The 13,973-nt window shown below is 46.4% G+C and overlaps 1 protein-coding gene across 5 annotated transcripts in view; it reads left to right on the top strand.

Annotated features, from left to right (window-relative positions):
- Positions 1 to 13,973, top strand: part of CYRIB (CYFIP related Rac1 interactor B) — an 819,696-nt gene that overhangs the window by 760,691 nt on the left and 45,032 nt on the right. For all 5 annotated transcript variants that reach the window (XM_069621628.1, XM_069621627.1, XM_069621629.1 and 2 more), the window contains one exon: positions 11,836 to 11,906. In XM_069621628.1, the coding sequence (XP_069477729.1) occupies positions 11,836 to 11,906 (71 nt within the window). The remainder of the gene's footprint in view (positions 1 to 11,835; positions 11,907 to 13,973) is intronic.

Below are 13,973 nucleotides of genomic sequence, written 5' to 3'. Positions count from 1 at the left end.
TGAAACACGGGCGTAAGAGACTCTCCCCACTCGAGATAGACTCAAAACAAATGCGTGTCACATCCTCGCGCACTAAAAACAATCTAAATTGTACATATACGGAAATCCATATACACATTACCTGCGCGGCGGTGAGAAATCACAGATTAGGACCAGGAAGAGCTCCGATACATCCAGCATCAACAGCGCATATTGATAGAGAATGCTACGCGCTTCCCATAGAAATAACGGAGGAAGGCTGTAGGTTCATAGATTAAAAAAGAGGCCTTAAAAGTGATATCTGTGCCATAGGACATAAGATTACTAGTGGACTGCCTACAATTATGTGGCATCCAGGAAAACCAAAAATATGAATTACAAGGGTAAATACGCCTGTATTAAATAACGCAAACAGGCTAACTAGACCTTCAAGCTCGTCTTCGGTTTTTTCCTTCCAGTGGTCGATTCTGCCTTCCAAGCCAAGAGACTTGCCTTTTATCCAGTTTCCTCCCATTCATTCCAGCGTAGCGGCCACTCACTCGCGGGCTGGCTGTCCTTGCCGGATAGTCAGCCAGCCAATCACGCCAGAGTGCATTTGGGTCTCCTAGGCAAAGGGAGTTTAGGGCACCTCACTCACTTCCTGCCCACTGCAGAGACTCTGGCGCCAGAGGCGGACTTCAGTCCTGAAGCCCGCCAAAGGCGAATGAACAAAGGAACCAAACCTAGTTTGGCGCACAGAGCAAAACTCTAGAAGACCTTTCCACAAAGAAACAACGAAGAAAGACCGGGACCTGTTTTTACAGAGGGGGGCTCAGATGCCATCTTGATGAACATGCCTCCCACGATTTAACGCTACCGGTGTTCATGGGAAAAATCATGGTAGTTTGTTGTAAAACCACTGCCACCAGCAATTTCGAGAGGAAAGAGTAGCATTTGACTGCTAAATGCGTTTTTAGACACAGGGGTTACTAGGTAACCCCTCCAGCACTCTATTGTAAGATAGGGTATGCTGGGTTTAGGAATTTAAAAAGACTAGTAAAGTCAATTTCACTTCACTTTACTTACTCTGGGAAACAGTAGTTAATCCCAGAGAAGGTATTTAAACCTTGGGAAAGCCTGAAAATGTTCCCTGTGCCACTGCACTGAGGGTGCTGTGTGACACACATGAAAAGAGGATGCCTATGGAGTTGTCTAAAACTCCATATCCAAAGAAAACACGAGTAAAACACACAGAATTAAAAAGTTCAAAATCCCAATGTTTAGCAAAAGAGCTGGAGGGCTCTACGGTGGGAGGAATTGGCACATTTATGAGAATTCTTCCTAACAGAACCCCATAATACAAAGTAAATTAACCCTTTCCCAGCTTCACAAGATAAATAAAATGTGTGACTTTTTGTTGAGGGATAGTTGAAACACAAAGTCGGAGGATAGAGTCTTAAGGAACCAGGACAGCCAATGTCTATTGAGCAAAGTCTAGGAGAGCTGAAGCACTTCTGCAAGGTAAGTGAAGTCTTGCACAATGTTTTAGAAGTCTTTAAAGAAAATGAAATCACTGTAGGGCCACAGGCTGGGAGGCTTGTGAGGGGCAAAGCTGCAAGCAACTCTGCAAGAGCAACCAAGACAACAACAAAAGGTAAGCAACCCCTTAGTTTAAAGTACCTTAGGTCTGAAGAAATTGGTTCCAGCTGGCTTCTGTGCCAGTTGTAGTATGCCAGATCCTGTTGTTCCTTTGCCTCAGTCGTGGGGACAAGAGAGGACTCCTGCACTACGGTTTGCAGGTTGGCGGCAGGAATGCCCAAACTTCAGATCAGCGGCACTTCGTGCTTTCAGCTTCTCGCGAATAGTACCACTGCGGTTCTCAGATAGCTTATGGACTTTCCTCGCATCTGGGGTCCAGCACTCTGTTGAGGTGGCTCAGGCTAGGTCAGTCCTGCTTCATGGAAGCCCGGAGGATCTTCTTGGAGCTTGGCTCCGACTTGAAAACGACACTCTACTCTGGTGTTCCTCTCCCTTGCAATCGGTTCCTGCAGCAGCAATGGAAGTACAGCTAACTCCAAGAGGATTTCCAGATGAGTTTGTCTTAGTCGATTGGTCCCACCAACCCAAGGGGAGAAGCCGGCCTTTTCAGGGCTTCTCAAGTCGAGGCCAATTCGGAGCTTCAGCAGGGCTTCACCGGGCAAACCAACGGTCCAGGAGTTGCATCAGGTGTCTCTTCCAAGTTCTTATTCGGATTCCTTCGTCCATTGGTCAACTCTGCCTTCCAAGCAAAAGACCTCACCTTTTTATGCAGGTTTCTCCCATTAATTCGCAGCGTAGCTGTCAATCACACAGCAGGGTGGCTGTCCTCCAATCACCTTTGGGTGCATTCCTGTAACCAAGGGGATTAAGCACAGTGAGTTTCGGGCACCTCCTTCTCTTCCTGCCCTGCCAGCCACGCTGGAGCCAGAGGCGGGCTTCAGCAGTGAACGCCGCCAAAGACCAAGCGTACAAAGGGACCAAACCTACACGCAGAGTAAATCTCAAGAAGGACCTTAGCAACAAGAAATGGCAAAAAAAGACCAGGGCCATTTTGACAAAATGGGCACCCATGGGTGCTTTACTGCAGCTGCAATTGCAGCCCGTGGTAGAAACACTGCGTGGTAGTAAAAAAATAAACCACTGCCGCCAGCCTTTTATTGTAGAAAGGGTAACATAAAAATGTTACATGAGAAACTAGACAAAGGGGATACTAAGTAACCCCTCCTGCATCCTATTTTAAGATAGTGTGCACTGGGTCTAGAAATGTACAAATGTAAGTAGTACATTTAATTTCACTGCTCTTGGAAACAGTAGTTTAACCAAGAGGAGGTATTTAAACCTTTGGGAAATCCTAAAGACTTCCCTGTGCCACTGCACTGAAGGTGCTGTGTGTCACAATGTAAAAAGATGATTTGTCAGAATCCAAAACCACATGAAACAGAGTTCAAATTAATGAAACATACATGTGGGAAAAAGGTCACACTCTCTCCAGGATAGAAATTAAAAGTCCTAAAGTCCAGCAAAAAGAGCTGGGGTCTCTACGGTAGAAGGGAATTGGCGCATTTCTGAGAATTCTCCCTAACTGGGAGAAAGGTAAAGCTTAGTTGGAGAGAGCAGATGGAAGATGATCTTTGAGATTAGACTGAAGCACAAAAGGAAGGGGAGGAACGAATAGACAGGGGGAATGAGTTCCAATGTTTAGGGGCAAGAAGCACAAAGGAACGAAATCGAGAAGGCGCACATAGAGGTTTAGGAAGAGATGGTTTTTATTTCTACCTATTGATCCTACCCTTTTCCAACCCCTACTTTTCTGTTATCACACACATCTGTTGCAAATGGTGAGAATTTAATAGTTTATGCCCGGTTTAGAAAAAGGCCAGGTGCCGAAACACGTGTTAACCTAAGGATACAACTTCATATATATTTTTTTGATAAAAATGTCCTGCCGCAACTTGTGAACTGCCAATCCATTATTTTTCTACACCAGTTTTTAACTGCAGGTTCAGTTGGAGGCAGTGTAGTGTCACCCAAAAGAAGAAAGAGAAAATGTGGGTATCAGCATAAAGGTAAAAAGAGAGATTAAAAGACAAATAAAAGCAGAAAGGGGGGCCGTGTAAAACGAGAAAAGCAGGGAACCAAGAACGGACCCTTGAGCACCATAAAGAAGAGGATGATGGGGCGGGGGGGCGGGAAGTGTGCCCAACCCATGTTACTGAGTAAGAGCTCTGGGAAAGATCATAGTGAAACCATTTGAGAACTGAGCCAGATAGACCAAGAGTGGAAAGGGAGGAGATGACGCTTGGTGTGAGTAATGGTCCCAAGTCTTGCAATGTGTTTCTAAGATTTAGGCTGAACCGATTCCATACGAAGGAAATAACTAAGGACTGGTCTACTATACCCACAGACTACTATACCCTAGTGGCCTGTTTCTGTAATGTAACAACCACTATGGAGATGATGAGACATTGGATCCCAGATTGCCACTTTTTGAGTATGATCGCACTGATTTGTATCCATGGGGAACTGGACTGTTTTGCTACGGAATACTCTAAGGAACTGTTCTGGTCATGGCTCATGTGTGGTAGACCCTATCCCTGACTATTCCACTTGTTCGCCTGTTAAATGAAATGTATCAAAAATTGTACATATATAATACATTTTTATATATTCGTCTTTTAATTTGTATAAGGTTTTATGTAAACCAGATCACAATAAAAAAAAGTGTAATGATCAAGTTTACAGGTTTAGACACATCACTCGATAGAGGCACGCAACGCTGGTTTCAAGTTGTATTTATGCAGGACACAAAAAATGGTATGTTATCCAGCCTGAAGTCTGTGGTTTTCGGACAGAATGCGTGGCTAAATACCATCTTATGATATGATATGATATGGCATTTGTAACGCGCCTATACACAGGTGTTTCAAGGCGCGACGAGGCAGGGAGGGGAGGAAACGAGGGGAGACGGACAACGATCCTACTAGGCCAGGTGTCATTCAGATCGCGCAGGGGTGGGGGAGGGGAAAAAGTGCAAGGGGAAGGGGAGGGGGGGGAAGTGCAGTACAAGGTAAGTGGCGTAAAGTAATAAATAAATAGGGCCAGCTGGTGGCATCTTGGTGACTATTTTGATCATGCCACCATAGACCGGCTTGCATGTATTCTAAACTTGGATATTTTTTAATAAAAATGTATTTTTATAGCACCATAACCCACGAGTGCCCGGCTTGTGGATCCGCTTAGATCACATGCTATTCATAGCCCGAAATCTAGTGTTGAGTATTACATTTTCTTTTTCGAAACTCAAAAAGGGACGTAGACAGGGTGTGGCAGTAATACTTTCCCTAGTGTGACGTCCACTGTACCCATGGTCCTTCACGCGTCGAGGTCCCTCAGATAGTTTTTTTCTGCCATTGTAGTCAGACACATGTCGCAGAGTTCCTTCTTCTGGTTGACACCATTACTTATAAAAAAAAAATAAGTTTAAAGTTAGACTTTCTTTCTGTCCTTTCGACGACCGTACACGGTAAGATCTGCGGCAACGGCTTTTGAGGACAAAACCATTTGTCGACGACAATGAGTCCCGTCTCAATGAACTTTGTCTGCCGCCTGCCTAGGCCTTGGCCCTGTACAGTAGGGAGGGTGGGGGAGAGCATAATCCATCTCACATAGAGAATGCATATTCCCCTAGATGTCCTTTTATTCCGCCAGGCTGCCACCCTTCCATACTACTACAAAACACTTTTTAAATTCTGTTCTTCCTGTAACAGGAAGTTTCCCTACAAGGATTCAGTGTGTAACCTATTTATTTTTGCATTTGTATAGCGCACAGGCAGCCCCAGGGCATCGCAGCACTGTTACATGTAGTTCAACTTAGTTACAGACAATACAGGTATCATTAGAAATACAGCAGTGCATTTAGGCAGAAGAGTACATTACAATATGCGTTCAGGTATGTGGGGTTGAGGCGCTGAAGTATGAGTAGCTGTGGTATGTTGTCGTTATGTGAAGAGTAGTGTTTTGGCAGATTTTCTTAAGGTTATGTGAGAGTGTTCACCTTGGAGTGCTGGTAGCAGAGCATTCCATTGTGTAGCTGCTAGATGGGGGATGCTGGTGCCACCAGCTCGGGCACCGTGAACATGTTTGCATAAGGCGCTCTGGTAGGTCTGTTTGTGAGGATGGGATGCATTTTTTCAGAGAGGTAGGTGGGAGCGGTATGATGAATGCATTTGTGTGTGAGTGCAAGGGCTTTGAAAATTATTCTTTCTTTGATAGGTAGCCAGTGTGCTTCTTTTCCAGTGTCTGAGATATGCTGTCTTTTTGGGATGCCTAGCGCTGCACGTAGGGCATTATTTTGGATGACCTGTAATTTGGCCAGATTCTTTGAGGAAGTTCCTAAGAAGAGGGCATTACAGTAATCTAGTCTTGATCCAGTAATGGCTCGGGCGATGGTGATGGAGTTTTCTTTGGATAGGAAGGGTCTAGCTGCTGTGATAAGTTTTGCGTGGTAGGCTGCAGCAGAGGCAATAGCATTGACTTGCTTGGACATTGATAGTTTGGAGTCTATGTAGACTCCTAGAGTTTTTACTGCGCTGGCCTCTGGGATTTTGATATTGGCGATGTTGAAGTGACTGAACTTGGGGGTCTAAGTTCTTAAGTGTTTCATTGGTGCCAACTAGTAGTAGCTCAGTTTTGTCAGAGTTCAGGGAGAGCCCGTTTTCAGCCATCCAGGCTTGGATTGTGTTGTAGATGTTATGTAGTGTAGTCGGTGTCAGCCTGCTGATAGGGTGAGGAGGATCTGTGTGCCGTCGGAGTAATTAGTATATGAGATGCCCAGTGCGTCCAGTATGAGAAAGAGGGGGCGTGTGAAAATGTGTAGAGTGTCGGAGAGATGCAGGATCCTTGTGGGACCCCACAGAGGGTGATCATGGGGGAGGCCGAGGCGGAGTTTGAGAAAACTTGCATGGTTCTTCCTTGCAGGAAGGAAGAAATCCATGCTGTGGCTTTTGGTGAGAATTTGGCGGTATTCGTTAGGTGGTGGCATAAGACCTTGTGGTCTACGAGGTCAAATGCTGCAGAGAGATCTAGGAGGATGAGGGCCGGTTTGCCGGCGTCTCTAGTCTCATCCATCTGATTTTTCAGGTCCAATAGCGGTTTCTGTCCCATGTCCTGGGCGAAAGCCTGATTGGCGTACCCCTAAGCTTGTGTTGTCTTCAATGAATTTTTGCACCTGAAGGTAGGCGGCTTTATCCAATATTTTGAGCAGGAAGGGTACAGTGGTGATGGGCCTGTAGTTGTTGGGGGACGTTGGGTCTAGCGTAGTGGGCGTACCCAGGCCTCTTTGAGGCAGGTTGGAACTTTGCCAGTGGCAAAGGAGGCATTTACAAAAGCTGTGCACTTGGAAGGCTTGATGGATTTCATGATATTAATCATGTCCTTGTCTTCAATTTTACTGAAGGAGAAGGGAGTGCAGGGGTCTCTGGGTGAGGGTGGAACAGGTGGCAGGGGTGAGGCAGTCTTTAGCGATTGTCTGGATGAGTCAATTTTGGTTTGAAGTGTGTTTATTTTAGTGAGCATGGCTGATTGGATTCCTTCACACCAGGTTTTGTCTTTGTTGAAGTTTTGTGGTGTGGCAGTGGGCGTTTCTAGGTCTCTAAAAATGGAGACAATCTCTTTGGTGTGAGATTGTGCTTCTTGGATTCTGGATTCAAAAGAGGTGGCTTTAGCTCTGATGGCTTTTTTGTATTTTTTGGCAATACTTTTGAAGTCAAGTTTAGCTTTATCAGTTTGGGTGGATTGCCAAAGTGTTAGTGCTGCGCGTTTCTTTGTTCTCATTGCTAGGAGGTCAGTGGTGAACCATGCATTAGCATGCCCTTTGGGTTTAGCTTTGCGTGGTTTCAGTGGTGCGATATTATCTACTGCTGCCCTGATGGCTTTGTGTAGGAGAGAGCAAGGATTTCTGGGTCAGTTGAGAATGGGGGTCTGAAGGCAGGTCCCGACAAGTGGGGCAGGAGGTTTTCTTTGGTGAGTTGCCTGGAGCTTCTGGCGATGGTGCGTGGCATGAGTGGCGGTGGGATGTGTTTGTTTCTGGCAGTGGGGATGTTGAAGTGTATAATGTGGTGGTCCGACTAAGGGATCGGTGACTTGGCTGTGATTGTGAGGGGCCAGTTGTGTTGGGCAATCCAATCAAGGGACCGACCCTGGACATCAGGTGCTGCTGTGGGTAAGTGCAGGCTCTTAGGCGCACGCATCGGGTGAGTGCTGGGGGCGGGCGGCTTAGGCCCCGATAGCCATATGGGGCGGGGAGTGGCTTGTGGGGCTCACCTTGGGGGTTATGCGTATTGGTCATGAGTGGGATAAACCTATGTCTCCATAGGGACCACTCCAAAAAACAGTGCAAGTCCTGCAAACTGTTTCAGACAAAAACTTTAAAGGTCCGGAAATCTAATCGCTGGGTGCAACACGCTATGCAGGCCTAGGCCACAATGGACGTTGAGGGAGCCTCCAGTGGTGACGGCGTCGGCGTCCTAAGTGACACTGAGGGTGAGCGGGACGATGGATAACTGCATGCGAGCCCCTGACTCTGCAGGCCGGCAGTTCTGCTATGGAGATGACACTTGGCGGCTCAGGCACTTCCACTGCATGCAACGTTAAACACTCCCCACATGACCAACAGTCTACCTTGTCGTCGGCCGATAAGCCACACGCGGTGTCGAAGGGAAGGTCTGAAAAATCCCTTTGCTCTGGGCCATCGCGTTCCCGATCACCACACGATAGGCCCCCGAAATAGACGCCAAGGTCTGTTTCCGGCACTGCGGGCAAATCAGGAAAGTCAACAGGTTCCAACGAACATGCACTACGGCTTCTGCTAAAAATTTTAAAATGAGCGAACTCCTTAAACAGATCTGACACCCTTCTCAAGGCAAAGACGTCGGAAAAACTCAAGCATCGAAGGCCCTACCCTCGAAATCGCAAGGTTCAAAGTATAGGGAATACTGTGCCTCTAAGGACACCCTTTCAGGGGCAATGTACCACAATTGTACCCTGCTCCTGAGCTTTTGCCTGTACCTGCTCCCATAGTTTTACTATCCTCCCAATGGAGATCGGAACAGTTTGATATGGTTCTGAGAAGAATGTCTTGTTTTGTTGACTTTCTGTACAAAAAAGAAGGTGGGTGAGGCGCGCACTCCCGGTCCTGGTCAATTGAACCTGTTGCAAAAAATATAATAAGTAGCTGGGTCAAATCCCAAAATGGACAAATATTCACAGGGTTAGATCCCTTCTGCTGCAAATCAGGTACTCAGTAATAACAGGGTTAGATCCCTTGCTGCAAATCAGGTACTCAGTAATAACAGGGTTAAATCCCTCAGCTGCAGTTCTGTGGTCTCTAGTTGTTCTCCTCCTAGCGCTTTCTTATCTCAAATAATCATCAGGGAGGCTGTTGAGCAGGTGTGTCTAATTAGACTCAAAGGATTCTGGTAGCTGTAGTGAAAACGTTTTTTTCTTTTCAGGTGACCAGCAACCGACACCCCTCCAAAGCACAAGTCCTTCCCAAATTTGGGGGAGGGGAGAGAACCATCTTTATGATTCTCCAAAGTGGGGCACAGTCACCCCGTGGCGCGTTGTTGACTTTCTGGATGAACACCCAGAACAACTTACCAACCTTCAGGGGCCCCCCCTCAAGGCGAAGCAGCTAACAAGCAGCCCAACGCCAAAAAAGTACATTAACACAACCTAGTACATCTCCTATCAAACCGTGTCTGATGACCAATACTATTACAATACTCAAGGTTCCCAAGACCCTGACTCATTAGCAGACTGAGGAGGCCAAGGGGACATGGAGGATACAAATCAATACTATGACAACGACGATGATATATACATCATCCAATCCCCAGTCCATACCCATCAACCAGTGGCTGATCTCCTGGTGGATAACCAACTGCAGTATACCAATCTTCTTTTAAAAGCTGCAGAACACTTTAAAATTGATACCCATGAAGCTCTCGTCGATAATGACTTTGCAGAGGACATCTTTGGGAATAAGAGTGCTGCAGTACAGTTCATCCCACTGCTCCAATCTGTCCAAAGGCGCATTCAGCCTTCTCTACCCCAATCTGACAAGGGCAGTCAACCCACACATTGAGCAACTGTTTAGGCCAGCCGCATCAGACCCTTTGTCTAAAGCCTGACTCTCTAGTAGTGACCACCACAAGGAGGAGAGCGGGCACATCTTTAGCCTCTGCCGAAGCCTCACCTGACAAGGAGAGCAAAAAGATTTGCCCCCTAGGCAGGAAAGTGGCTTCCTCAGCTGCCAACAACACTACGCTACTGTCCAGTTATAATTGCCACAAGTGGGACGAGATCTAACAACAAATAGACTCGGTCCCAGAACCCCTAAAGACGCAGCTCTTACAAACAGTTGCTGAAGGGAGACAAGTAGCAAGGTGCATCCTTAAAAATTATTTAGACGCAGCAGACAATGTGGGGCGGATTGTGGCAAAAAGTACCCTCATCAATGCCATGAATGGCTAGGTCAATCTGTTTTCAAGTTGGAGAACCAAGCCACCCTTTTGAACATGCCTATCGAGCCCAACAGATTATTGGGTAAAGCGGTTGAGGATGCACTGAAAAGTGCTAAGGAGGACTAGGACACCCTCAAATCCCTGGAACAACTCACAAACCCTTTTTGCAGAGAGGAGGTTCTTATACATGCCGGTTTGGAGGACGGAACTCCCAGGGTCCTCCAATTACAACCAGGGCGGGCAGAGTTCATCCTGGGGTTCCTCACAGGGGCAGTCCCCCCAACAGAATGTTCAAAGGGGACACACACACACACCCCTCCTAAACAGTGACCACGCGCTACAGGTCCTCTCACATGCCTCTCCAGTCGGAGGTCGTATTTCTCATTTTACCCACGCATGAGAGGGGATCACGTCTGACAATTGGGTACTTTCCACCGTGGTGGGAGGCTATTGCATAGAGCCAATACAAACACCAGCCAACAACCAGCCAAGACAAAGACAAACTATGCCGGAAGAACAGAGCATCCTGCTAGAATAGGTCAAGGCACTGCTGCTGAAGGATGCCATAGAAATCGTCCCAGCAAACCAGGTAAACAAGGGTATCTATTCAATGTACTTCCTTGAACCAAAGAAAGACCTAACGATGCGCCCTGTCCTAGACCTGCAGACACGTATGTCAAGCCACAAAAATTCTGCATGACAACGGTACAAGAAGTAATCCCACTTCTAAAACAGGGGTTCTGCTCCTAGGACATGAAAGATGCATACTTCCATATTTCCATGTTCCCAGTGCACAGAAGATTCCTGTGCTTCAAAATAGTGAATGAACACTACCAATTCAAGGTGCTACCCTTTGGCATAGTCTCGACCCCAAGTGTATTCACCAAGGTACTAGCGGTAGTGGCGGCGCACCTATGCAGAGAATCAATCCCAGTGTACCCTCATCTGAACGACTGGATGATAACATGGGAATCCACTCAAATTTGCAAGCAAAATACCCAAAAAACAATCAATCTGCTGTTCCACTTGGGATTCTCAATCAACGAGAAAAAATCAAGTCTTGTTCCAAGCAAAACCAAACAGTTCTTGGGGAGCTAGACTGGAGAGGGGCTAGTCTTCATTGTATGTGTTGGTTCCTTGCTCCTCCAGATTCTGTTTGCTTTGGGAGTGTTTGAGTTGAGGAATCTGTGTGAGGAAGTAATCGATTAGAACAAATGACCTAGCTTCTATAATGGTTTGATGGATTAATCCTCCTTCCGAAACATTCTCCGTAGCGCTGTTATCCCTGATTAGCATTTCTTTTAATCTGTGCCATGCCCGGAGGTCCTCCGCCTCTGAGGGGGGAAATGGGAAGAACTGAATACATGGGGGGCAGCCCGCTCTATGCCTACACCCATACTGCTGCACCCAGATTTATAGGCACCGCTGGTGTTGAGCAAAGCCTATGCGATTGATGCTTCAGTCTGGTGGCTGAAGGTCTCTTAAGCTAAACTTCTGGCAGAAGGATATTTTGAAGATGAGAAATCTTTTGGACAAAGGGATTAATCTATCAGAAGGAATTTTATGAAAGTTATGTAATTTTGTTAATTTGCTATACCGTTTGTTTGGTTGTTTATTTGTTAATGCGCGCCAAACCCATGGGTAGCCGGGCGCAACAGTTTACATGAAGACTTAAGCTTGTTACAATGTTTGGCATTAATATATACAACACAGTGGCAAAAGAGCAAATATATGTGAGACGGTGTACTTGAGCTCCTTTTGTCTTTTGAGGACATCAGATCTGTCACTGACCATTAGTATTTATCTTTTTTTCCAGATGAAAGGGTGCATCAAAGTACTCAAGGACCAACCTCCAAACAGTGTGGAAGGCCTTTTAAATGCTCTCAGGTTGTAAACTTTTTAAAATCGTCATAACTTGTTTAATGAAATGTCAATTGCATTTGATGTAAACCTCGAATATTGTAAAACTCTAATATTGTTATAAGTAATATTTGCTTATCTTGCATTTAATTACAGTGGTCGAAGTGAGCAGGGAGTGGTGTTCCACTACTTTTTAAATTTTTATTTTTATTTTTTACTGTTAAAGGCTCCACTGCTTTTTGCAGCCATTTTAACCATTCCAGAACTGTTTTTTGTGAAGTTAAAGCACAGTTCTCAAGTTTTCATTTATTTATTTATTTATTACATTTATATAGCGCGCAGGCAGCCCAAGGGCATTGTGGCGCTGTTACTTGTAAGGGAACTTAGTTACAGGTATAGGTTGTGCCTTGGGTTACAGTGAGGCAGGATCCTGTGTCAAGCGATAAGGAGAATCATACAACAGGGTACATCATACATCATAGTACATCATATATGTTAGTCATTAAAGTTTAAACATGAGAGGTTGGTTAGGTGAACAAGGTAGTTTTCATGGCTTTGCGGGAAGCAGTCAGTGAGGGTTCAGCTCGCAGAGAGGTGGGGAGGGTGTTCCAATGTAGTGCGGCAAGGTAGGGGAAGCTGGTGCCACCTGCGCTAGCTCTTTTTACCCTGGGCACGGAGAGCATATTGGCATAGGGTGTCCTGGTGGGTCTTGTGGACGCGACTGGGTGGATTCTCTGGGATAGGTACGCTGGGGCTGAGGGATGGACACATTTGTGGATGATGCTTAGCGCCTTGAATATAATCCTTTCCTTTATGGGGAGCCAATGGGATGCTTTTCTGGCAGAGGTGATGTGCTCCCTCTTGGCAATGCCTTATGTAGCGCGCAGGGCGCTATTCTGAATTACTTGCAGCTTCTCAAGGTTTTTGTCAGAGGTCCCTAGGAAGAGAACATTACAGTAGTCTAGCCGGGAACCAGTTATGGCTCTAGCTATGTTGGTGCAGGTGTCTTTTTGACAGAAAAGGCCTGATTGCGTTGAGGAGTTTTGCATGGTAAGCCGCATAGGAGGCGATTGCGTTTACTTGTGTGGTCATACATAGGTTGGAATTTAGATAGACGCCTAGCGTTTTTACTGTGTCGAGTACTGGAATTCTGATTGAGTCAATGGTAAAGTGGCTAAACTGGGAGTCAAGTTTCTTGAGGGTGTCGAGGGATCCTACGAGAAGGAGCTCAGTTTTGTCGGAGTTAAGGCAAAGACCGTTGATGGCCATCCACATTTGGATTGTGTTGTATATGTTAAGAGTTGCACAGTCAGTGTCATAGTTACCTGTTAGTGTGAGGAGGCTCTGAGTGTCGTCAGCATAGTTGGTGTAGGAGATGCCCATGGCGTCAAGGATAAGGAGGAGGGGGCGGGTAAAGATGTTATATAAGCTCGGGGAAAGGCAGGAGCCTTGGGGCACACCACATAGCATGATGGTGGGTGATGCAGTGGCTAGGTCAGAGAATACCTGCATGGTTCTGCCTTGGAGGAGGGAGGTGATCCAAGTGGCAGCTTCTTGGGAGAAGTTGGCTGTGGAGGTGAGGTGATGGCAGAGGATGTTGTGATCTACAAGATCGAAAGCTGCAGAGAGATCGAGGAGAAGGAGCAGGACATGTTTGCCTTGGTCTCTAGCGTCATCCATTTGGTTTTTGAGGTCGAGTAGGGCGGTCTCTGTCCCGCGCCTAGGCCGAAAGCCAGATTGTTTGAGTCCTAAGAGGTTATGCTCTTTGAGGAAGTGCTGGACCTGCAGGTAGGCTGCCTCCTCCAGAATCTTGAGGAGGAATGGGACTGTGGTAATGGGGTGGTAGTTGTTGGGGGAGGTGGGGTCAAGTGTAGGTTTTTTTTTTTTAATGAGAGGTCGGACACATGCTTCCTTGAGGCATGAGGGGGACTCTCCCTGTGGTGAAGGAAGCATTGACGAAGGCTGTTAGGAAAGGAGCAAGGGTGTCTGAGCTGTCTTTGATGATGGAAGCGGGGCAGGGGTCCCCTTTGCAATTGGAGGGTTTGATGTTTTTCATGATGTTGATCATGTCTTTTTCCTGAATGGTTTTGAAAG

This window comes from Ambystoma mexicanum, chromosome 5q, assembly GCF_040938575.1.
Source record: "Ambystoma mexicanum isolate Mex_15411 chromosome 5q, UKY_AmexF1_1, whole genome shotgun sequence".
Taxonomy (NCBI): domain Eukaryota; kingdom Metazoa; phylum Chordata; class Amphibia; order Caudata; family Ambystomatidae; genus Ambystoma; species Ambystoma mexicanum.
Note: the sequence above shows the minus strand (reverse complement) of the source record. Positions and strands in the feature narration are given on the sequence as shown.